This window comes from Canis lupus, chromosome 12 (assembly GCF_003254725.2).
Source record: "Canis lupus dingo isolate Sandy chromosome 12, ASM325472v2, whole genome shotgun sequence".
Classification (NCBI taxonomy): Eukaryota; Metazoa; Chordata; class Mammalia; order Carnivora; family Canidae; genus Canis; species Canis lupus.
In genome coordinates, this window is record NC_064254.1 from 48153716 (window position 1) to 48180546 (window position 26831).

The following is a 26831-nucleotide window of genomic DNA, read 5'->3' on the forward strand; positions in this document are numbered from 1 at the left end:
CTGTCACATTCCCTAAATACTTTCCTCAAAAAATTTTTTTTGCCCTTAAACATATCACAATCCCCTTTCATAAAATCCAATATTTTGGAGCTGATAGGAAACTTAAGATCATCAAGTCACTTTTATTCTAAAATATTCAAATACTAAAATGCATCCCCCATTATTTCTATTGATTAGTATATCTTTACGTATGTGAACATTCATGCATTGAGGAGGCATAAAACCGAGGAAATAGAAAACTCATTATTTTTGTAACTGGTACACAAAATTAACTTAACATTTTTACCTAAGATACTTATTTTCTTTAGAGCAATTTTTTTAAAAAGATTTTATTTATTTATTCATGAGAGACACAGAGAGAGAGAGAGGCAGAGACACAGGCAGAGGGAGAAGCAGGCTCCATGCCGGGAGCCCGATGTGGGACTTGATCCCAGGACTCCAGGGATCCTGATGTGGGACTCGATCCCAGGTCTCCAGGATCGCGCCCTAGGCTGAAGGCAGCGCTAAAGAGTTGCCCTCTTTAGAACTATTTACTTTTAAAATTATTACCTGAGGGGCAGCCCGGGTGGCTCAGCAGTTTAGCACTGCTTCTCCCTCTGCCTGTGTCTCTGCCTCTCTCTCTCTCTGTGTCTCTCATGAATAAATAAATAAAATCTTAAAAAAAAAATTATTGCGTGAGATTTTTCCTTCATAGGGAAGGAAATGGGAGGGAACTAATACTGATTAAGTAACTACTTTATAGCCAGCACCACACAAGGCTCTTTATATACATTATTATCCTTTGTAAATAATGAAGACATTAAGGATCAGAGTATTTAATTCTTTCAAGGTTATGTTTGGATCTAGAACTCTATATCGCACTGCCCCTGAGTAATATCAAGGAAATTCAAGAAATAAGAGGAAAGGAAAATTTTATTATAGTTCACTCCTAATCAAGAAATTACTAAATAGCTAAACCAAAGAGCTAATGGAGTATCCTTTGCAGTCACCACAAACTAAAGGAGACATGTGAGCTAGTCTAATAGTAGGTCATGTTAAGTTTAATATAACAATCTTCTAAAATAAAAATAAGAAACTCAGGCTGCATGTGAGAAAAACAAAAACAAAAACAAATCCACCAACCTCAAGTATCATTGGTTGGCTAATACTAGTCTGGAGAAAAGAGGTTTGGAAAGAAGTCAGGAGAAAGAGAAATCTCAAAAGTAGGGAGGGAAAAGATGTGAAAAGGAGACAAAGGAAGTTCTAAGTGTCCTAAGCCAGGTCTGTGAAGTGAAGATAAAGTGCTTTTCCGTTGAGTAATACACAACAAAGAAAGATTTCAGTGATGATTAGAGCTATTTAAATTTCTAGTAGGTTTCAGTGATTTAAAACAGTCTTTTCTGTCCTGGCAACTGTTTTATCTCCTTTTATTTCAAAGTGGGGGCGGTGGGGTGGGGGTGGCGGGGAAGGATTGCTGCAAAGAATTATGCATGTATATAAAATGCACATAAGTACTGGCTATTATCTAAAGATTTAGAAATACTGAATTGCCGATCTTTGAGAGAACAGAATTGTAACAATTCACAACTCCCGAAGATTATATGTGGAACCAGATTAAATTTCTCATTTACTTTCTCCTCTCTCCCACCCCCTCCTTCCCCTTACGTTTTTGTTCTAATCCTGTTCTGGTGAGGATAATGGGAATGTGTCTTAGTGGGAATAAAGAACCAGAATCAAAACTTCATTCATGGGCCAAGAAAACTACATCTTTGGACGTTCACCACTTAACTGCTCTTCTCAAGGTAGCCATGGTTATCTATTATTTTCTGGGCAATAGTGTTAAGCTACTTGGAATTAAGTCTGAAGAAAGTAAGATCAGTGGCTTTTACCTTCCCTCTAAAAGGTATCTAGCACAATCTTGATGCTGAGTTAAAATTCTGTATCAGGTCATATGCTTGGCAGGAATGCTTTTAAATCATCAGTACTTTTATAGGATATTCCTGCACTCGTGTGCTTCCCTCTAATGTTGACTAAGTCAGCTCAATTCCATGACTGTCAGAAATCACCATCTGAGTTTTTGAAGAGTGTTCCTCCTGTCAAGGCCATGTTGTATACTTCTGCCAACTTTTAGGCCAGCATACCTGCAACCCTGAGCTCCCATGGCTTCCGCTGTGGTGGACTGTTGTGCCAGTAACACACTTGCTACATGAAGGTCTGCTCTAGCCAAATGACGATACAGGAAGGATGTTTGAGGGATTTATTCAAAATTGGAGAACACTATGGAAAACTAACAAGCTGAGAACACATCATCTGCTTTGTTTGCCAGCTGCCAGCTGTCACAGAAGACACAGTGATCACCTCCTAGGACTGTGCTGTGCCCAAAGGCTCCAAATTATCACTGCTTTAACGGTCTTGCCACCACACTTCAGATGTTACCACTATCATTTCCATTTTTGCTTTTGGAATATTCCAGGAACAACAGTCCTTCGAATCCTACCATCTAATTGGTGCTAAATTTACATATAGTTATGCATCCCCCACTCTGATGTTAAATGGATATTATAGTCCTTTTCTGTCCTTAGGACAGGGAAAGGGATAAGTCCCTGTCTTAACTACTGCACAGCCTGGAGTTTCACTAGCAGATAAATGCTGCGTAGCCCCACTCCAGAGCCTACTGATGGCAGAGAAAACAACTGAATAACCTGAAATTAATCATGAAACATGAACTCTTGAGTTAAAAAGATTGGCAATGGTTTGGCAAGTTGGGGGAAGTGGCAGAGTGAATATTTGGGACTTAAAAAAAATCTGATATGATAAAAGGAAAAGTAGTTCACTCTTAGTTACCTTTCTTTTTGCTGGTTTTGGGGTTTTTAAAGCAATTTTTCTTAAATAACTTTTTAGAAATCAAAACCCAACAGTGAGAACAATTATGTTAATAATGCCAGGAAATTTGTTTGCTTTGTTAAATTGAGCTTCAAAAGCACTTCAATTGAACATACATTTGTGATCACAAGTAATGCCTATTCTTATATCCATTTAAAATGTTTACTTTATTACAGCTTATTATAAATGTGAGTCTGAAATGCAGCACCATGGCTGCTCAATTTCCAGGCCACAATTTTATGATAATAGTATGAAATGTATTCATGTGTCAACAGAACTGTCTAACAATGCCCCAAATGGGGTTGTTAGCCGCTCTTTCTGATGGCCACACAGTTCTGTGCTCCATAGCATTAAGAAACTGCTACAAGCAGAGAGCTCTTTGAGAATTTTAACATCCTCTGTAACATGTACTATTTTGTTACATTTAGCTCAGTTTAATTGCTACTATCTCAAAATACAGGTAAGCACCTACAAGAAAATTGACCCTAAATACCCAAACATATGAATGGGATAAACTGGTTCTGTGACTTTATTTTATGGTTGAGTTTCCTTCTCAGGCAGTCTTCCTGCAGCACAGGGGATGAGACTGGAGAAACTCCTGTGTACTTGATGTTCCCTATTGCGTGCAGTGGTAAAAAGGTAGCTGGGAGATACAATCTGTCACCCTGGCATCTCACAGAGGGGTAAGGAAACACATAGTATATGCAGATCGGATAACTGGAAATGGATGGTAGGTAAAGGGTGTCCATCCGTTTCAAGTACTGGTTTTTCTGCAGCACTCTGACCTTCCTGACTTTTGTGACAAGTAGCCCATAGAACTGTCTTGGGCAGGGATTGAGATCATAAGCAACATTTTCTCAATTAAGCATTTTTTAAGGCTCTATTATGCAGGTGCCAGGCCAAGTGCCTTTATGTTCATTATTTCATTCATAGGATCTATTTGCATACAGTGGACCATCTGCTTTATAGAGGAAGGGACAAGCATGTCCTGTAGGGAACCAGGATCATGTGATAGTAAGCCAGATACAGTTTTTTGCTTCACGTTTTTGTGTTTACTCTTAAGGCTACCTCTCTAAATTGGTAAAGCTGTGCAAATGCTCAGTTTTAAGATAATTTGCTTTTTATACCCGACTGCCTTACAGAGAATAGTAAGTCTAGAATCTTGATTGGCAGGGAGCATAAGAGCTTACCTAGGCCAGCTCTCTTTTCAGATTAAAAATACTGAGGTTCACAGAAAGCCTACCCTTTGTCCAAAGCATATATTTCATCAGGAGCAGAGTTAGAACAAGGGTCTAGACTTTTGGCATCTATCTCAGTCCAGCACACTAATCCTGTGATGTGTAAAACAATCCTTAACAAGCAAAAGAGATGTTTTCTCAGGCCAAATTTTTACTTACAGTCATATAAGTTTCACCAAAGAGGAGAAAAATGTTTGACCTAATTCACCTAACATAGGAAAAACAGTTTATATCCCAACCTACTCTCTCTCTCTCTCTCTCTCTCTCTCTCACACACACACACACACACACACACACATTTTATATAACATTTATATCCTTACTTGGTGCACTTTGCTATTTTCCCTTCTACTTTATTTCATTAAAACAAAACCAAAATTGTTTAAAATCCACTAAATTGCTTTCAGGACCAAACTCCAAAGTTAGAAAAATAAATAAATAAAAACCCTCACAGAGTATGAGGTATCGATTTCAAGCAACTATCAAGGAAGTGGGGAGCATTTCACCTTTTCTAGTCTTGAATTATATGAAAAATGGATGTGGACAACTCTCAGGACAGGAATCTTCCTGCTCAAGATGCCAAGCTAGATAGACCCTACCCCCATGACTCCTTCCACCTTCCACATGTCATCTCCTTCCCCAGAGTGACTGCACTGCGAAGAGGCTGCCCTGGGCCAGGCACAGACTCTCACCCATCTCTTCCAGAGTCCCGCTGGCATAACATGCTGGCAAAAAAGAGCTGATGCTTGACTTTAATAATTTCAAATGACATTTTTCTCTATAGAATTAAATCTATTTTGTCAGGTCTTGAAATATCATGTGATATATTACTTGATGGTATAACTTCTTCCTCTGTTTATATTCTCTGCCTCCCTTAGATGGTAAAAGCTCCTTGAGCAAACAAAACAAGAGCCCTTGTTTGTTCATTACCAGATCTCCCTGAACACATAATGGGTACTCAATAAATATGTGTTCAAGAAAAAACAACAAACTTGATGAATATTACACAAAGAAATTATAGAAATGACATCAGATGTTAAAACATTCCAGCTACTATTAAATGATTTTCATTCTCTGGACTGACCTGGCTCTCTTCTTGATCCATGCATTTGTACTTATTTTCTAACTAGCACATCATCCTCTCTTCCCCTCTGGCTAACCACTTCTTCTTCCTTTTTTTTTTTTTTTAAAGATTTTATTTATTTATTCATGAGAGACACAGAGGGAGAGAGAGAGGCAGAGAAACAGAGGGAGAAGCAGGCTCCATGCAGGGAGCCCGATGTGGGACTTGATCCTGGGACTCCTGGATCACACCTAGAGTCGAAGGCAGAAGCTCAACCACTGAGCCACCCAGGCGTCCCAAGACTCTAATTTTAAAAGGGACTTAGGATCTTTGTAAATAAGGATGAATTCAAAATAGGTTTCTAAAAAACAAAAACAAAATAGGTTTCTACCTTCCTGCTGCTACTATAAAATTGGCCTTTATTTCCTTCTTAAAATAACTTTCCATAATAAAAATCTTTAAAAAGTCTCTATCAACATTTTCTACCAAATCTACAGATAGAAGGATCAGCAAATTGTCTCAAGAAATATGACTTGCCAAATCAGTTCAAAGTGGCCTTGGTAACAATATTCAATCAGACTACACAAAGCTGAAAGGTTACAGACTGAAAAAAGACATATGACAAGCCACTGAACGTCTGCCCTGAGAGTACAAAGGGCTGGCTTCAAGTCTCTAATAATTTATCACTTTATTAATGATCCAATAGATGATTTAATGAATAGCCTATTAATAATATCTAAATTCAAATTTCAAGGTTCTTTTGATTATCCGTTAGGAAAATTTATATAATAAAAGAATTCTAGAGATGTTTTTGTAAAGGAGAATTATAGAAAATAAAATATGACTTGGAAAAAACATAAAAGATGAATTCCCAGTTAATACTTAATATGTAAAGGAAAAATGGAAAAGCTGTAACGATCATGGAGAGAGAAATGACAGTTGACAGATTGTTCGAATGATATTTAAAAAGAGACATTCCATTATATTTATATATTATTGTTATTAATAGTTCTCATTCCTTTTAATAGAAAGAGAATCATATTATTATAGCAGGAGGTACTTTTTGAAGAAAGATTCTTGAAGGAAAATAAATATCCTACCGCTAGATGGAGAATTAGGGTGAAGTTTGAGCAGTTTGCAAGACTCACTCTTTTTTCCATCTTTCTCTCTACATTCGTCCAGTAAAGTATAAAATGCTGTTCAAAAGTAACAAGGAAGATATAAACAAAGAAGCAATCATTCCTTTATATTTGTTTTCTGTGTTTGATGTGTGTGTGCGCGCGCATGCACACATGATTTGCAAGGGCATGCGTACGTATATAATATATACAAAAGTTTTTTTTTTTTCAGATCTTACATACCAAATACAAGCACATATCTGGTGTTTGGATATATATATATATATATATATATATATATATATATAAATTCTAAAATTTAGACAAGAATAAGTCAAACTTTCCAAATGAAGACAGGATAAGAACAGAAACCTTCGCTTTCATTTTTGAACTTTCCTAAGACCTAGAATGATAAATAAATCCCAGTCCTCAGTGTACATATACGTAACTGCCTGTTTAGTCAGAAAATGGCATATTCAGGAATAGAACCCTACATCATTGGTGATCAGTCCTGCAATGTTTAATTTCATCATTTTGGGATGTCTGTGCTTATTTTTATTTATAGCCTCCAGATCTGCAGATATAGGACTTGTGGTTTCTAGTATTCACCCTATCTGGAAATGTATCAGATTCAATCCCCTCCTGCTCTTTGGTCCAAGGACAGAAACAAACACATTCTCCTTTTTTAGAGATATAGGTCATTTATACAACAAATGGTATCACTGGTATCACTGTGCAATCAAATTCTGGTGAATCAAAAGAACTTCCCCTACCACTCACTACCTGGGGGCAGGTAGGGGGAGTATATTTGTATCAGAAAGAAACCAATAACAATTCTGTGGGAAGGGCTATCTCTAGCATCTGCCCTGCAGGATGAGGAGGAAGGCCTCATTTGATCATTGCTGTCTGATACATACATTGTCAGGCACTTTGGAGCAGATCTAATTCTCTTAAATAATGACAGAATGGTTGCCTCTTACAGACCTAACATTTTGAATTCTGCTTTATAAGGAAGGCTATTTTAGAGTAATTCCAATTACTATTCCTAATTAGCACATCACCCTTTGGTAAACTAGACCAAATTTATAAGGAGGAGCAGATATATGTTACCATGAGGTCACAGTGTATATAAAACTCAGTCATGGAAGGTTTCAAGCTTACTTTCTCCTGACTCCAAAGCTCTTACCCATATAGTCTCTCAATAGAGTCCTCAAAACATTTATTTTATTTAACTTTGAATATTTTTACTTTCTTTTTAAAACCTTAAAGCCAAATAATCATAAATGTGTTTTAGTTTGGGCTAAAAAAGGGAAACCTTAGGAAGGTTTTCATGATTGAATGAAAAAACATATTTCTGATTTAAAAAAAATTTTTTAAGGCAAAAATGAGAACACCGAGTCTCATACCCAATTTTGAGCTCCTTCTGACATACCACATCACTTCCTTTTTACTTCTTCACAGGAAACTAAATAGCATGCAATTTAAGGACAGTTTGATATAGAGTATTCCTAACCTTGCAAGATTATTGGGACAATTTAGGAAGGAGTATTATAAGAAAATAGTAAGAACACTGGAGTAAGCAGAACCAGATTAAAATCCTGACTCTGGTGCTTCTGATACATGTGCACTGTGCTCCATGGGACACGATCCTTAGGCTCTACACTATTCAGTTTTTAAGCTATTTAACCTGGAGCACAATGCTTGCAATTTGCCAGATGGTTTGCTGTTGGGACTGAATGAGTTAACTTTTGTAAACCATTTGGTAGACATCAGGGGACATGACTTGTTAGTCTGCTTTCCTGTTATTTCCTGGGGTTATTCTGCACTCAATTTATGTAGGAAAACATAATAATGTATTACATAAACAGAAGAATTTTTTTTCCATTTCCTTCGATTTCCACTTTAAACAATAAGAAAATAAAACTAAATACAATTGAAGAAACTAAACCCCATGTGGTTCACTCTTACTGATTCAATGTACGTTTTAGCATAAAACTATTAATGGTAGTAAATGAAGGCAAATAATAGACTATTTGGTTTATTTGCAATCTGTTTTTGTCAAACTGGATTAGAAAAAAAGTTGGCTATTCCAAAAAACGATTTATGAATTAAAACCAAAGTAAAACCTAGCTTTGAGAAAGTACACCTTGAGCTCAAATTATCTCTTTTAGCTGGAATTCTGTGCCATAGACCTGAGCTCCCGAGCACAGTACCCATGTGCCCTGTTTTCTCAGGAGGCAAGTATCAAGTTTGGGGCAGCCCGGGTCTTCTATGACAAATATTCAAAACACATAATCTGTGGTGTTGGTTATTTACTCACTCTATTTCTCATGTCATAATTTCTCATATGAAGAAAAACTGTAAAAAGAAAGTATATCTGAAGATCCTAATGATCTGGATCCTAAGGTAATAAAAGAATAAGTTCCCTATTTGTAATGGCTTATTAAATGCCTAGGAGGAGGGGTGATGGGGGTAAGGGAAACATCATTTTTTAAAAATGACTTTTATAAACCTGGTATTGTAGGTGCTTTGTCCACACTGTTCTGTACAATGCACACAATAATTCTCAGAAGTAGATATTGTTATTCCCATTTTACAGATGAAACACCAAAGTACATAAATTGGATAAAAATCTCAGCAGGTTTTTCTCGTTCTAAAGTCTATCCTAAGGTTCAGGGATTAACATGATTTTCAATTGAATGGCAAATCAATCTTGTGCATTTTAATAGATTCATGAAAAAATTTCCATAAAGATTTCTAAAAACTAATTATGAAAGTTAATCCCATACCCCATAAAGGACATAAACATGCTTCACACACCAGCCTGTCACATTTCTCACAATTATATCTATACAAAAGAGCACAAAAACTAAAACAAACTAAAAACTGAAGTGTTCTATTCTTTTGGATAAGGTATACTTTTTCTCTAATGTGCCAAATTTCTGAATTGGTTACATAGCATGAGCAATTTTCTCACAGGAAATCTCATATTTATAGCAAGCTAATTACTCTCTAGAAGTGATTGTCACATGCATGTGGATGGTTTTAGGATTCAATTTTGTCAAAAGCTAGAAAATTAATTCATGCCTCATCCCATGCAAGCCTTATGTTTTAAGAGATTAAAAGCCACCACAAAGACCTATTAACAGGGAATTTCTGAAGACTACCCTTGACTAAAAAATCCATTAATCAAGTTTTCTTTGGATGATATAATTTACCAGATAGTTTGACTGCTATGATAAATTCAAGTTCCATCTAATTGTGAAGGAAATATCTGTTTACTAGAGAGAATAGTTTTATATTTTAAAGTTTAGACAAAAAAAAAAAAAGCTTACATCATTAATGTACTTGACACAAAAACAAAAGATTCCTGCAAATAAAATGCTCAGTAATTTTCTTTTCTTTTAAAAGTAAATAAGACATATAGGTATTATTAGTTGCACATAATGTGAGACAGTCACACTGTTCTCTACTAGATATGAAAAGGCACTTTTCCCATCTTTACAGCTGTTTTAAATACACACTTTTCTCAAAAGCTACAATAAGCTATTTACTACACAATAACTGTTTTCTCTCAAAAGAGAAATATAAGCAACATTTTGAAAACTTCAATTTGTTGAAATATATAACTGCGGAGTTTCTTATTTTGTATCAGCAAAAGTGAATTATGCTACTTTTGCTACTGTCAGATAAAAAAACACTTAAAATGATAACCAATTTTGACTCTTACTCTAATTTTTTTCAGTTGAATATGGTAATACATTTCAAAAATGATGTCAAAGATGCCACTTGACTACCACAAATATGGAATCAACATATGGTGTATCCCTGAAGAATATGAAGAACATTTTTTATTTTAGAGGCAGCATCTATTTCTTAATCTACATGGCATCTCAATAAAGCATATGATACTATTATACCAGAGGTCTCCACCAGTTATGATACTTCTGTACAAACAATCCTAAAAAGTTCAACAGTTTTCTGAGACTACACATTAATATATAGAGCATCTACTATTCATATACTTTAGTGTGTGAGATACATACTTTCTCATGACAAACACGGAAAGTTTCAGTGGCATGTAAAGATATATAAAGGTAAAATCTTCAAGGGTAAATAAATAAGAATACAGAAAATACAGTCTATTAAGTGTGTAATAGCACTATGTGTAAAACAATGTACATACCTTAATTTAAAAGCACTTTATTGCTAAAAAATGCTAACCATCATTTGAGCTTTCAGTGAGTTGTAATCTTTTTGCTGGATGGAGGGTCTTTGCTCATTGTTGATACCTGCTGACTGATCAAGGCAGTGGTTGCCGAAGCCTGGTGTGGTTGTGACAATTTCTTAAAATAATATGACAATGAAGTTTGCTGCACTAATCGACTTCCTTTCATCAATATCTCTGCCGTAAGTGATGCTGTTTGATAGCATTTTACCCACAATAGAATTTCTTTCAAAATTGGAGTCCGTCCTCTCAAATCTTTTGCTGCTTTATCAACTAAGTTTATGTGATATTCTGAATCTTTTGTTGTCACTCCAACAGTCTTCACAGCATCTTCACCAGTAGATTCCATCTCAAGAAAACACTTTCTTTACTCATCCATGAGAAGCAGCTCCTCTGTCCTTCAAGTTTGATTATGAGACTGCAGTAACTAAGTCACATCTTTGGGCTCCACTTCTAATTCTACCTCTCCTGCTCTTTCTACCATAATCAGCAGTTACTTTTTCCACTTAAGTCTTAAAATTCTCCAAGTCATCCATAAGGGTTGGAATCAACTTCTTCCAAATCCCTATTAATGTTGATATTTTTATCTCTTCTCATGAATCACAAGTGTCCTCCATGGCATCCAGAATGGTGAATCCTTTCCCAGAAGGTTTTCAATTTACTTTGCCCATATCCATCAGAGGAGTCAGCATCCACGGCAGCTCTAGCCTTAGAAAATGTCTTGTCTGTTTGTCTCTCTTTTTTCTTTTTTTTCTTTTTATTTTTTTGGACTTAAAGTAGGCTTTATTCCCAGCATGGAGCCCAACATGGAGCTTGAACTCACAGCCATAAGATCGAGACCTGAGCTGAGATCAAGAGTCAGATGCTTAACTGACTGAGCCACCCAGGTGCCCACAAAATGTACTTCTTAAATAAGAAGACTCAAAAGTTGAAATTACTCCTTGATTCATGGGGTACAAAACGGACGCTATGCTAGCAGACATGAAAACAACATTATACATCTCTATTAGGGCTCTTAGGTGACCAGATGCATTGTCAATGAGCAGTAATATTTATGGGTTTTTAAAAACTTATTTTATTATTTTTTCATCAAGATAAGTGATCACCTATTTCACCCCACCCACCCATCTCCTCTGTGGTAACTATCAGTTTGTTCTCTGTAGTTAAGAATCTGTTTCAGAGCACCTAGGTGCTGGCTCAGTGGTTGAGCGTATACTTTTAGCTCATGTCATGGTCCTGGGAAGGAGTCCTGCATGAGGCTCCCCGTGGGGAGCCTGCTTCTCCCTCTGCCTATGTCTCTGCCTCTCTCTCTCTCTGTCTCTCATGAATAAGTAAATAAAATCTTAAAACAAACCCTATTTCTTGGTTTGTCTTTCTTTTTTCCTTTCCTTATTTGTTTTATTTCTTAAATTCTATATATGAGTAAGATCACATTATATCTGTCCTTCCCTAATTGACTTATTTCACTTAGCATTATTTTTTTTAAAGATTTTATTTATTTATTCATGAGAGACAGAGAAAGAGAGAGGCAGAGGCACAGGCAGAGGAAGAAGCAGGCTCCATGCTGGGACTCAATCCCAGGACTCCAGGATCACGCCCTGGGCTGAAGTCGGCGCTAAACTGCTGAGCCACCGGAGCTGCCCTTCACTTAGCATTATACTCTCTATCTACATTGTTGCAATTGGCAAGATTTCACTCTCTTTTATGGCTAAATATTCCATTTTGTGTGTGTGTGCATGTGAATACACACATCTTCTTTATCCATTCATCTATGATGAATACTTAGGTTGCTTCCATAGTTTGGCTATTATAAATAATGCTGCAATAAACATAGGGGTACATGGATCCCTGTGAATTAGTGTTTGGGGTTTTTTCAGGTAAATAGTACTGGATCATAGGATAGTTCTATTTTTTAGTTTTCTGAGAAACCTCCGTACTGTTTCCATAGTGGCTGCAGCAGTTTGCATTCCCACAACAGTGCACAAGGGTTCCTTTTTCTCTATATCCTCGCCAATATCTGTTGTTTCTTCTGTTTTTGATTTTAGTCATTCTGACAGGTATGAGGTGATACCTCACGTAGTTTTGGTTTGTATCTCCCTGATGATGAGTGATGTTGTTCATCTTTTCATGTCTGCTGGCCATCTGTACGTCTTCTTTGGAGAAATATCTGCTCATGAATGAGCAGTAATGTTTGGAAAGAATCTTTTTTTTTCTGAGCAGTAGGTCTCAACAGTGGGTTTAAAATATTCAGTAAACCATGCTGTAAACATATGTGCTGTCATCCACGCTTTATTCCATTTATAAAGCACAGGAAGAGTAGATTTAGCATAATTCTTAAGTGCCTAGGCTTTTTAGAATGGTAAATAAGCACTGACTTCAACTTAAGGATCTGGCTACATTAGCCCCTAATAAGAGAATCAGCCTTTCCTTTGAAGCTTTGAAGCCAGACACTGACTTCTCCTCTCTTACATAATAAGTCCTAGATGGCATCTTCCAATATAAGCCTGTTTCATTTACATTTTAAAAAATCTGTTTATTGTAGCCACCTTCATTGATTATCTTAGTCAGATTTTCTGGATAACTTGCTGCAGCTTCTACATCAATACCTGCAGCTTTACCTTGCACTCTAATGTTATGGAGACAGTTTCTTTCCTTAAACCTCATGAGCCAGCCTCTGCTAGTTTCAAAATTTACTTGCACAGCTTCCTCACCTCTCTCAGCCTTCATAGAACTTAAGAGATTTAGGGCCTTGTTTTGGATTAAGCTCTAGCTTCAAGGAATGTTGTGGCTGGTGTGATCCTTTATCCAGATCACTAACTTTCTCCATATCAGCAATAAGGCTGTTCCACTTTCTTAATATCTGTGTGTTCATTGGAGTAGTACTTCTGATTTCCTTCAAGAATTTTTTCTTTGTAATCACAACTTGGCTGTTTGGCACAGGAGGCCTACCTTCCAGCTTATACTGGCTGCTGACACACCTTCCTCACTAACTTTCATTTCTAAGCTTTTGAATTAAAGTGAGTATGTGACTCTTTTTTCACTTGAACACTTGGGAAGCCATTGTTAGATTATTGCCAGTCCTAACGTCAGTATTCTTGTGTCTCAGGGAATAGCGAGGTTCAAGGAGAGAGAATGGCCAGTTGGTGAAGCCGTCAGAAGACACAGAACATTTATCGATTAAATTTGCTGTCTTATATGGGTATAGTTTGTGGGGGCCCAAAACATTTACAATAGTAATGTCAAAGATCACTGATCACAGATCACCGTAACAAACACAATAGTAATCGAAAAGTTGGAAATAGTATGAGATTTACCCAAATGTGACACAGAGGCACCAAGTGAGTAAATGCTGCTGGAAAAATGGTGCTAATTGTGGCATTACAGCTGAACTATTTCAGAATACACATTATTCATGTATGCAAGAAAACTCAACATCCTGTTTAAGTTGTAAACCTCCAAAATAAAAATTCAGAAAGGGCCCTTATTAACTGTAAAATAGATAAAATCATTCTTTAAGAGGTTCCTCTTAGTAATACATTGCTTTTATGAGAATACCTGGAATCTGACAATTAGCGTATTTCTAGTTAGGTAGAAAAGCTCCCAGCTTCTGTTAAAGCTCCTGTGTGTTTTCTTTAAGATGATACCTGAAACTGAAATATACTGATATCTTGATGATAAACCATAAGCACTCAGACACAGAGATGAGCACTGTGCTAGAGAGACAAGCTAAGTATCTAAATTGGCACGTGACTTAAAAGAGTATGGATTATAAACCACACTGCACTGCGGGTACTACAACAAAAGGGAGAGCTATGAGGCATCACCTGACAAGGGAACTGAATGCAGAACTGATTCAGTCATTTTGCTGGAGAAACTTGAAGATACACAGGTGCAAGTTACGCTAGAAAAGTATTTTAAGCTTCAAATCTGTTTTATATCACTTGGTATGGTTGTGAGTAGCAGTGACAGAGACATCAGCTACTGCCACAGAGATGAAAGGGAGACTTTGAGTAAAGGCAGCAGGCTCACTGAAGAAAAAACCCCACTGCAAATGAAAGACTCCTAGCATAACAGCTGATGCTTTTTGCCTTCTTGGCTGTATTCAAATAAATAAGCAGAACCACATTCAAATACTTAGGATCACAAGAGCAACATACGAAATTAAAAGAGATAAAGGTTAAGTCTGTAGGCCCTTCAAATATAACACACACACACACAAGAGAAGTCTGAAATATATAATAAAACACTACCACTAGTGTAGTACTGTCTTCAGGAAAACACAGAAGAATGAGCACTCCCTCTCATTAAAAAAAGAAAAAACAGGAACAGTGTCCATGAATTATACTTTTCCAGGAGGATGGAGAGATACCTTTAGGACCACTGGTCAAAGCTTATTGATATATGCAAATTAATGTCACTGATTTAACAAGTTGAGTTACCTGATTTTCCCTATAAATCTTGGCATTTAAGTTATTGGCAAGTAAAAAAATAGAAGCAGTAAGAAAGGAACTGTCAGAAGCTGACTTTGAGAAATGACAGCTGACAGCAAATCACTAACTACAAAAGCACAGTAATCTTGGACCATTTTCTGAGGCAGTAACTGGCTTAAGAAACATTAACAATTCCTGAGGCCATCACTTGATTAAAGTACAAGGTAACAGCCTAAGATGACACTCAAAATAAGTTATATAAATTACAAAACACTTTAAGGAGGTAGGGATACTTCTAATATATCAAAGGAAGAAATTAACTTAAATAGCTATACGGGAAATATTTTACTAAATGATGTTACTTAGGTCTTTACTATCTTGCACTTCTTTAAATTTTTATTTATTTATTTATGAGAGAGAGAGAGAGAGAGAGAGAGAGAGAGAGAGAGAGAGAGGCAGAGACACAGGAGGAGGGAGAAGCAGGCTCCATGCCGGGAGCCCGACGTGTGACTCGATCCTGGGACTCCAGGATCGCGTCCTGGGCCAAAGGCAGGCACTAAATGGCTGAGCCACACAGGGATCCCCATCTTGCACTTCTATAGAGCTCAATCTTTTCAATGCATTGTTGTATGAGCTGATTCCCTTGAAATACTTGATCAACATTCTTGAGTGAAAAATTTAATCCAGCAATATTTACACAAAACCAACAACATAGGAACGTAGAAAGTGGGATTAGGGCGTCAGAAAAACCTGGTTTCCAATCCCAATTATATCATTTACTGGTTGCATTATCGTGGGCAAGTTATTTAATCTGTGTCTCAATTTTCTCATCTGTAAATATAAATATCTACTTTATTATGACTGTTATAAATATTAGGAAGTATATATGTCCTGGGCACATAATACATGCTCAGTAAAACTTCTTTTGCTATTTATAAAAATACCTTATTTCTACTCACACTTAGAACCATTAAAATCATGTTACAATTCCATTAATGACAGCTAAGTTTTAATTATCATTGATCTTCACATAAACATCTGACTTTAAAAATAATGTCAAAAGTTATTATTTCCAGGATGCCTAGGTGGCTTAGTGGTTGAGCGTCTGCCTTTGGCCCAGGTCATGATCCCAGCGTCCTGGGATCAAGTCCTGCATTGGGCTCCCTACAGGGAACCTATTTCTCCCTCTGCCTCTGTGTCTGCCTCTCTGTATATCTCTCATGAATAAATAAAATCTTTTTTTTTAAAGTTATTATTTCCAAAAAGAACACATATATCAAACCAGAAATATGCAAATAAGTTTCTGCTTCCTTATTACCATGTAGAAATACTGAAAAATAATTTTTTTTGAAAAATAAATTTTAAGTGAAAATAGTATACTACAGGAAGTAGATATTTGGCATTATGCATTATTCATAAATAATTATTATTATTCTTGGTGCCTAGGTGGTTCAGTCAGCTAAGCGTCTGCCTTTAGCTCATATCATGATACCAGGGTCCTGGGATGGAGCCCCATGTCAGGCTCCCTGCTCACTGGGGAGTCTGCTTCTCCCTATCCTTCTGCCCTCTCCCTGCTTGTGCTCTCTTGCTCACACACTCTCTCAAATAAATAAAATCTTTTAAAAGATAATAATTATTTTTAACTCAATCATAGACTTGCTGCTGTATTTTAAAAGTCACATTCTGAAAATTCTCTGAAGCTGTGAATTCAACAATAAAGGGTAATTATCACCTTCCATGCTGGAAAGGATATAATGAACTAATTTCTTTTTCAAAATAAAAATCTGCAATGAACAAACTTGGACCAATCACTCTGTTGTCTTTTTCCAGAATACAATTCTCTTCTGAAAAATACGTCTAACAGACTTTGGCTTAGCCTTAATTTCACAAGACACACAAAAAAGATGAAAATGATTTAAATAGCAACCATGGAAAAGAAGGCTCTTCCATGACTGAACTGTCAAATTCAAAGATATAACTAGCCATATTAAGAAAAGTTCTCTAGTCATCCACCTCTTGTCATAAATAATAGTTCAACTCAAGCAGCAACACAATGTCAGAAACAACTAATAGAAACATTAATTTGATTTTTTTTAAAGATTTCATTTATTTATTTATTCAGGAGAGATAGAGAGAGAGAGAGAGAGAGAGAGAGAGAGAGAGAGAGAGAGGCAGAGACACAGGCAGAGGGAGAAGCAGGCTCCACGCAGGGAGCCCAACACAGGATTGGATCCCGGGACTCCAGGATCACACCCTGGGCTGCAGGCAGCGCTAAACCGCTGTGCCACCAGGGCTGCCCTAATTTGATTTTTTAAAAAGATTTTATTTATTTGAGAGAGAGAAAAAAAAAAGCGTGAAAGGGAGCATGAGCAGAGGGGAGAGGGAGAAATAGGCTCCCCACTGAGCAGGGAGCCCGATGTGAGGCTCAATCCCAGGACCCTGGGATCATAACTTGAGCTGAAGGCAGACACTTAACTGACTGAGCCACCCAGGAGATCCTAATTTGAACTATTTTTATATTAGTTCCATTTCTCTTGTTTCCCTTAGAAATGAACACTTCAGATAATACAAAGAGGATATAAAAATATTTTACTGCCTGATAGTTATGATTTTAGGAATCTAGCACCCTTTTGTCATTGCCCATCTCAGTGACCTTTAGGATTAGTTTCCTTAGCTGGGGCCTAAAGAAGCCATCTAGAATACTGACATGAATTGTCAGGAAGATGTCAGTTCTTTATGTTGAGCATGGATCTTACCTAAAATTTTAATGTTTCTCTAAAAAGGCATTAGGGTCCCCCTAACTTCTAAGTCTTATTCCAACTTAGAAATTCTTAAAATGGTCTGTACAGTCTTGCTGTTAGTATGGCTGGGTTTTTAAAAAATTCTCTAATACAAATTTACCTCTTCAACTATATTTCCTATTACTTCCTTACATAAGCCTTATATCCAAGGCAAATCTTCCAGTTCCACAACTTTGCATTTTCTGTTTTCCTGAATCACCTAACATCCTGCTATCCCTACAGAAAAAGACAAAGACAAACACTCTCTCTCAAATACATACACATCCTACTATTCACTTAGTTGTAGGACAACACAATTTGTGTTTCCTTTGTAAATCTTAACTGCCTCAGTCCACGGTTCTTCTTCAACTTTTGACATTTCTGGCTAATTACAAGCATTTGACATATCACATCCTACCTGAGTTCTTCATTATCTTTTTACAAAGAAATTTCTTTCAGTTCACTATAAATACTATAAATATTTTCAGATTATAAATAAGTTATGGGCAAATATCTTATTAATCTTTATATCCCCAGTCTCCATATATATACTTAACTGATGTTCTTTTTTGACTAGCAGGAAGTTTTGAGACATATAGTGGACAAGAGAATAGTATGTATAGTGAAGGAACAGGAAATTGTAAACATCAGAGGAGTGTAAGTTAGGGAAAATAAAGACACAATGGGATGGGAAAGGGTAATGGGAAGAAGTTATATTTGCTAGAGTGGGCAGTAAGAAGTCATGTTGGTGGTAACTTAAAAATGAAAAAAAAAGCAAACAAATGCAAGGTAAACTTATGAAAGGTTCTGAAGGCCATTAATAGGAAACTGAATCTATGCTAGAGAATATCAAAATGCCTAAAATAGAGACTATGAAGGAATGTAAGTTTGTTCTTTGTTTTTTTAAGGGTGGGGGAGAGGGAGAGCCAGAATCTTAAGCAGGCTCCATGCCCAACTCAAAGGCCACCAAGGGGCTTGATCTCATAACTCTGAGATCATGACCTGAGCTGAAATCAAGAGTCAGATGCTTAGCCAACTGAGCCACCCAGGCACCACAAGGAGTATAAGATTTTGAGGAGGTAAGTGAGGAAGATCAACCACAAGTCACTCAAGAGAGGTGGATGTTAACTGTCCTGGCTAACAGAACAAACTGCAGCCTCAAGGAAGGTGGATCTACTAAGGACATTTGAGACTCCATCAAGGAGTGGAATTCCAAAGAATAGACTTGCCCTTACTTTTTTCTCTCAAACTATAATTTTTCATGATTTTATTGATTTAATAAATTATTCAAGCCAGTAAAAGCATTTAAAAAATCAACATCAGACTTAAGATTTTACTTATTATAGATAAGAATAACTCCTACAAGAGCTTGGGGACTGTATCTTTTAACAGGATACAACAGAATGGAATAGTTCATCACTAGGAGTAACTTACCCCCACCAACATAATTTCTACCCTTTCCTTGAATGGCTTCATTTCACTCCAGAAATCTCCACTTTCTGACATCTAATGACCTATATTATATATATGTTCTCTTATTTCATTCATCCTTTTGCTAAACCAAAATGACCCTGAGAGTATCTCCTTGTTTATTCTTAGTGTCACTGTCTTTTGCATCATCCAATTACCCTGTGCTATGCAACCAACCTACTCATCCCGAAACTTAAAAAACATCTGTTCCTTCTTGCAATTCTGCTATAATTCTTTTTGCAGCTAAAATCAGCCCTGAGTCATCAAAATGCCTCCAAGATACACTGATCTTGAAAAATATTTAAATGTTTTAATTCTAGCTATTCTCACAAAGCAAATTCAACTTTGAGCCAGACAATGAGAAACTGTTTATCACTATATCTAGCAAAACTGCCACACCTGGTTGAAAAAAAATCTTGCAAATGAGATACTTTTTCTTTCTAAGCTAATCAGAGCACTCAAAATCTCAGATGATTTGTTTATATACCTGATTTTCTATCAGCTGGCTCTTTCTTAAAGAAACAAATTAGATTTCCAGAGATTGTTTCAAATTAATAATCACATAATACTTCACCCAAATCTCTTGAATATTAAGAATAAAGGTAAAATAGAAAGCATTTAATATAAAAGAAAAATAATAAGTAGAATTGGCCCTTCTAAAAATGATGGCTGAAGAGAAATACATAACAAAATAAATTTCAAACTAGATGTTTCGGGAACAGAAAGAGAAATACTTCTTAATGAAATCAGAAGATATTATAATTAGAAGCCTTTTAATATCTCATATTCACAAATGTTCCCAATACAAGAACTCACAGCTCTTGCTATTAACAACTAATGAACATAAACACTCAACACTGGCTAAGTAGCAGAGGTGAGATTATAACTTTGAGTTCTTTATATTCCCTTCTGTTTTTATGTAAACAAACCGTAATAACTCTCTATCTTGATCTCTGTGGTGAAACCATATTTCTTTCAGGTAACTCATTGAGTTCAGCCAATGTCTTAACTAGTATTATATCAACTACAGAGAGAATTTGGCCTACTGTACAAGCAAAACTCAGAAGGACTTCAAGGACTATAATAACAATGTATATAAAAAAAAATAACAATGTATATAATAATAATGCAATATAAATACTTAACTAAACAGTATACACTAAATACTAGACACTAATATTCCATAGAAGGCAACATAATACAACTGTACTGCCTATGGGCAGTATAATCTTGGGTTGGTCACTCAACCTTCTAGGTATTCCTAATCTGTAAAGCTGGAAATTCTAAAAGTACTTAAACTTTTGTTTGAGAATTATTTAGAAAAGTGCCTGGCATAGTGTTCAACAAACGTTGATGTATAATATTTTTTGCTTGGTAACAGTACTAAAACTGTTTGTGCTTTTGGTTTTAAACAAATTATCCTATTTTCCTATTCCATGACAAAAAGTTTTCAAATACTGACAAAGAAGAAAAAAAGATGACATATCCAAAGAGGTACATAACATTTGATGATAAAATGAGAAAAATTATTACACTTTAGGGATATATTACATTAAAATACTCTTATATTCTTTTTATTTATTTTTAAATTTTATTTATTCATGAGAGACAGAGAGGCAGAGACACAGACATAGGGATAAGTAGGCTTCTTGTAGGAAGCCCGATGTGGGATTCAATCCCCGGACCTGGGATCACGTCCTGAGCCAAAGGCAGACGCTTAACCACTGACTTACTCAGGTGTCCCTATATTATTTGTTTTACAAAGTCTAAGCCCCTTTTGGGGGGAAAAAAAAAGTTTTACATTAAATGAATTTTCTACCAGATAACTTCTTTTTAAACTAAGACTTGGAAAGTCTAATCTGATTCTAAAATATTGCACACTTTTGAGAAAAAACTGTGGGTAGTTAAATAACCTAAAATGTAATTTCATATGTCTATCCACATAGATTCTGAATAGATTTTTTTTAAAGAATGTATGTATAATGTATGTTCACTGATAATATTTTGACTAAGATTAAAGTCTTAGAAGAAAACTTAATGAAAAGTACTTTAATATCAGAAACAACATCAATTATTTTAGCAAATGAATGATCACCTGTGAATCTGTTTCTTGGATATCAGAAATGCACTGATCTGGTGACACTGTAAAAGAATTTAAATATTAATATTTAAAATATTTTAGTAAAACTGTAAAGATTCAAATGGTACCTCAATACTGACCTGTATTTGTAATGTTAAACTTAAAATTTATAGTAGTTTTTCCAAACCTAATTCTTCATTGCTTTTAGCATAATTTGTGAATTTCTTTTTTTTTAAATTTTATTTTATTTATTTATTCATAGAGACACAGAGAGAAAGGCAGAGACACAGGCAGAGGGAGAAGCAGGCTCCATGCAGGGAGCCTGACGTGGGACTCGATCCCAGGTCTCCAGGATCACACCCCAGGCTGCAGGCGGCGCTGAACCGCTGCACCACCGGGGCTGCCCTGTGAATTTCTTAAACTATAAACTTGTCATTTTTACTTACAGGCAAATAATTCTACTGTTAATAAAATTTTAAGATGGAGAAAATGAATACTTTTCTCACTATTTAGAAAAAAATTATTTTAAGAGATTGCTAGATTTACTTGACTACATTTCTGTATTCCTGTTTTAGAAGATTAAAGATTCCTCCCATCCATGCCCCACAGTATTTTTTATGACATGATGTCACTTAATGCAGCAGTCTCAAACTTCTGAAGGTGCTCAAGGTAGCAACTTCAATACTGCTGATTAAAATTTTGGCAACAGTTATTGATCTGTATTATCTACTCTCAGAGCTGTTACTGTTCTTGAAGAGCCAACAAAGACAACACCCATCTGGAGCTTGCCAAACTCTTGATTCATGGTCATGGACACCTGAAGTAGATCTTTTTCTGTAATTGAGGAGGGGGGGTTGTTTTTTTTTTGAAACTTTATTAGAGAAGAAGATATGTAAATATTCATTTATAACTGACTACTGGAGAAATTATTTTTCTTTTTGTGGGAATAATATGAAATATATAATTTCTAGATGTCTCATAGAAATCTAGATCAGAAACTGGAACTATTTATCTGAAATATGACTTTCCCAATAGTTAATTTAGATGTAGTATCTCATATTGAAATGGTTACCTGTGCCTTTGAAATTCAAGCCAGAGAACTATTTTTTTTTTTTTGGAAGTAAATACTGGTAGGAAAAAACACAAGGGGGAAAAGAAGTACCATGTTATTTCCTTTCACCAAAATAGGAGGTCCGTTGCATTATAAATACTTAAACAGGCATGATATCATTTACTTCTTTGAGAACATTTCAAAATTACAAAAAAAGAATTATTTTTCTCTCTAAATCATGCTTAATAAGAACTAAGCTTTCATATAATTCTGGTTTTTAACAAAAACTAGAAAATACTAAAATAATTTCCAACATTTTTCAATGAAGTGTCTGGCTCAAAAGAGGTTGAAAGTTATTGGAATTTTTTAACTAAGAAAAATGCTACTTTCTTAATTGGAAAATAATTTGAGAACTATATTTAAAATGTTCTTAGAATAATGTATTCATAAAATCTACATTTCAAATAGCTGATGTTAATAATTTACAACCACAACCTTAAATTAGAAAATAAAATTAATTTGTATTCCCTCAAAGATATCTCAACTCAAGATGTAATATAGATTAGAAAATAAAGTTTTCAGCCAGTAAATATGTATGTAATTAGAGCCAGAGTTTTAAATACTTTGATGAACTTCATGGCAAATACTTAATGGTTAAAAAAAAATAAAAATAAAAAATAAAAAAAAAAAAAACAAGGAACAAAACACAAAACAACATAAAACAAAACCAAGCTCTTAGATATAGAGAACAGACTGGTGGTTGCCAGAGGTGGGGTGGGAGTGGGTGAAATGTGTGAAGGAGGCCAAAGGTACAAACTTCCAGCTATAAAATAAGTAAGTTATGGCGATGTAATGTACAGCATGGTGACTAGAGTTAATAATACTGCATTGCATCTTTGAAAGTGCTAAGAAAATAGATCTTAAAAGGTCTTATAATAAGAAAAAAAGATTACTGTGACTATGTATAGTGATGGAGGTTAATTAGACAATGGTGATCATTTCATAATGTATACAAAAGTTGATTCATGTTGTACAACTAAAACTAATACAATTTTATATCAGTTATACTTCAATAAACAATAAGAATGCTTGGCTTTCTAGGTATCCTCAATAATAATGGTAAAAAAACATTTATTTAGTGCTTTTATGTCTCAGGCACTAGGCCAAATGCTGAGGATCTCAAAGCACACAAGACACCATCCAACTCCACAGGGCTTATAGTCTCATAGACAAGTTTTCTAAGGATAGGAAGATAAGAATGCTAAGCCTGAAACACGTATGACTACAGACACGCAATAGCGTTACCAAAACTACCTTGGTATAAAAGGAACAAGAACCATAATTCGGGAATATTTTGGGAACTTTTTGGAACCCTAGTCTGCAATTACTACATGACTTAGTAAACATGCATGACTATACAGAAACTCACAACATTGGGCTTACCTGAAAGCCCTGCAGTGACCCTGCAGCACTCTGTCAGCAAGTGTGTGAGACAAAAAGTGGGTGGCAATGTAAGAGCTGTTGTATAGAAGGATGAAGACTTTTAGCTTCCATGAGGATTTGTGTTTTTCAAACCTTCTTTCACCCCTTGAATCTGTTTTCAACAAAGGGAAAACCATGTTTTCCCTTATTACTACATTTGAGACAATGAAAATTTACCTCTTCATTTACAGTGTTATAAAAAATTAAGCTATTATCTAATAAATAGGCTGTACAAATCTAGATCTGATTCCACTGCTTTCTCTCAATTTCTCACCCATCTCCATGTCTTCCTAATTTTTCCCCTAGGGGAGATGTTACCTTTATTTCTTTCTCTATCCTCAAAATACATGAAATCACTTGGAAGACAGAGTAGGCGTGGAAGGCTCCCTTCTGTTCCTGAGAATTAGAATTTTTTAAAACAGAAAATAGCTTTTACTTGGCTCCATAAAACATCTTAATTCATTTCTCATTTATTTTTTCCTTGCTTTCCTCTTTCCTCTTCCCAGCAACTATGACATCTTATCATTTTCTTTTTTTTTTTTTTTTCATCTTATTTTCTTCTCCCTCAAAGCCACTGTCATCAACTGAGGGGCAGGTAAGCTTCTTCATGATTATATGCATTGCATAAGTGTAGCAGTCTCCTGGCAGAAGCACAGAGCAGCATTAGCTGGACAAGTCCTACTCTGCAGCAATATTTGCCAAACTGAGTCGTGACCCATTTTCCAAGAGAGAAGTTAATTTAGTGGGTGAAGACCAGCATTTAAAAACCAAATCAACAGAAAAATAAACAGAATGGAAAATAACAGTTATTGCATCACACTTATTTTGAAATTTCAGTTTACACTGTGTGTATATAAACATATGCATGTGTATGTGTATAGGATCTCAATGGAAGTACGTTTCTTACCTTCCTACAGGTCATGGTCAATAGTTTGGAAGCCACTAAACTACAATACTCAGTTCTAAGGACTGTGTCTTTATTTCATGTAATGCTTCAGATATTTCAGAAAATTAAAATATGGATGCCAAATATTTTCTTTTATTAAAAAGTGTTGACCTAATAAATATATTTATTTTCTAAATTCAAATATTTTCTAAAAAATCATCAGCCAGTAAGTAGGTCAGTTTTCCTAGTGTTTTTCAGTTTTTTCATAATTGAGAGTCCCCACTTTACCTTTAAATTAAACCTACCCTAAAAATTAAAACTGACAAGTTATTAGCCATCTCAAAAATGTTTAAGTAATAAATGACAACCTGAACTCAATATAGCTTAAAGAAAAAATATCCTATTTTTTGTCAGCAGAAGAAAAGTCTGAGGGAATGGCATGAATTTCCAAATATGATTTTGAAAATTAAGGAAAGCACTATTTCTTTGCATCTATTGCATATGCATATGAATGCAAACACCAATACTATATATCCTTGGCTATAAGGAGATTTTAAAAATTCAGGCTCAGAAAGCTTAGCGTATGAGACTGTGACAAATGGCACCCAGTTACTCAGCAAGGATAAATCTAGGATTTCAGGCAGGGAATAACTTTGCTGTACTGACCATATAATAACTGCCTCAGAATAATGGTTGTATTCCTTAGTTTTCACATATAGTTGCTACATGGAATTCATAGTTAAAATAGGACATTTCTGAGCCATTCTGTGGTGTCAAAGTGGAAACTGTCTGACTCAGCCTCCAGCCTCCCATATATCTTAGGCTGTCAGAACTGGAAGAGGCAACTAATACCAAGCCCGGCAGGGAGGGGACAGCCCTGTGGCCTTGAGTCTTTCCATAACAACCCCTGAGTTGATTAAAAGTGATGTTGACAGGCTTCACTCCTTGGTTTTATGGATTCTGGCTGCTAAGTGGAGCCTCAAGAACTAGAAACCTCTAAGAATAGCCTTAAGATTTTTACTAGACTGTGAGATATTCTAGAAAATAAAACAATAATAGGCATAAAATATAAACTATTACTTAAACTTTTTATGTCTATAAAAATGAGCTATGAATAATATAATTTATATACACCCAATTAAGATAAAGGTATTACATGAAGATACATGGAAATACCATCTCACACCCTCAAATAAGGGACCTCTAAGAAACTTCTGACATCTTGAAAGCATGCAAATAAGGATTAAGCAAAATTTTACTTTAATCAAAGCATTCCTTTTTAATTTCAAAGACTGCATATGAAGGTTTACTGAACCGCATTTCTTAAGAAAACTTAAGTCATGTACAGCCTAGTACATTTAGAACCTTGATCTCAAAAAAAGGTTAGTCTTGGATGAGGGTGAAATCTGCTTCATTTATAACACAAAAAGTATCAGTGGATATGTGAGGCAACTGCTTTCTGACTCTGCTTGACAACTTATTATAAGATGACCCATGTTTTATTTATTTGTTTTATTTTAAGATAAAACAAGAAATAATCATGTATGCTTAAAATCGAGTTCTTCAGATGATAAACTTCCCTTAAAAACTAAAATTTATATGTTTTCAATACCTTTTTGGTTAATTGAAAAATTTGGAAAAACATGCTTTATTTCCTTTTTAGGATGCTTAACTTGGTGTCCTTAAAAGCCCTTTACGAGGGTCCATGAACTCCCTGAATTTTAAGTAGAAGTGCATGTATTTTTCCTATTTTTCATAGGATTCTGAAAGGGATTAATGATCTGAGAAGACAGTAACTGCCTTGAGTAAAAGTTATATACAAAAGAACTGAGCCTTCTGAAAAAAGAACCTTCCAGACAACTTATGGATAATGTTAAGAGATAAAGGTAAGTTGGAATAACTTCCCCTAAAAACAGTAAAACCTGAAACTAGCATGAAGATGCACTAGTCTAAGGCTAATAAAGTCACATGTTTGTATATATTTGTATCTTTAGCCTTGGATAAGAAATAAGAACTAGGGGCACATGGGTGGTTCAGTCAGTTAAACATTTGCCTTCAGCTCAGGGCATGATCTCAGGGTCATGGAATCAAGCCCTGCATCTGGCTCCCTGCTCAGCAGCATCTGCTTCTCCCTCTCTCTCTA

The 26831-nt window shown here is 35.5% G+C and overlaps 1 protein-coding gene across 5 annotated transcripts in view; it reads right to left on the bottom strand.

Moving 5' to 3' along the window:
• The window catches only part of RNGTT (RNA guanylyltransferase and 5'-phosphatase), a 362295-nt gene that overhangs the window by 17978 nt on the left and 317486 nt on the right, over nucleotides 1-26831 (bottom strand). The window contains exons 15-17 of one of the 5 annotated variants that reach the window (XR_007401296.1): nucleotides 23764-23914; nucleotides 22342-22396; nucleotides 21285-21331 (exon numbers count right to left, since the gene is read on the bottom strand). The exons of 3 other annotated variants lie outside the window; for them this stretch is intronic. Coding sequence is in view for 1 of the 2 variants with exons in the window: in XM_025444848.3 (XP_025300633.1) it covers nucleotides 21285-21331 (47 nt within the window). In the remaining variant the exon portion in view is untranslated. The remainder of the gene's footprint in view (nucleotides 1-21284; nucleotides 21332-22341; nucleotides 22397-23763; nucleotides 23915-26831) is intronic. One more of the 5 variants, XM_025444848.3, reaches the window with a different exon arrangement.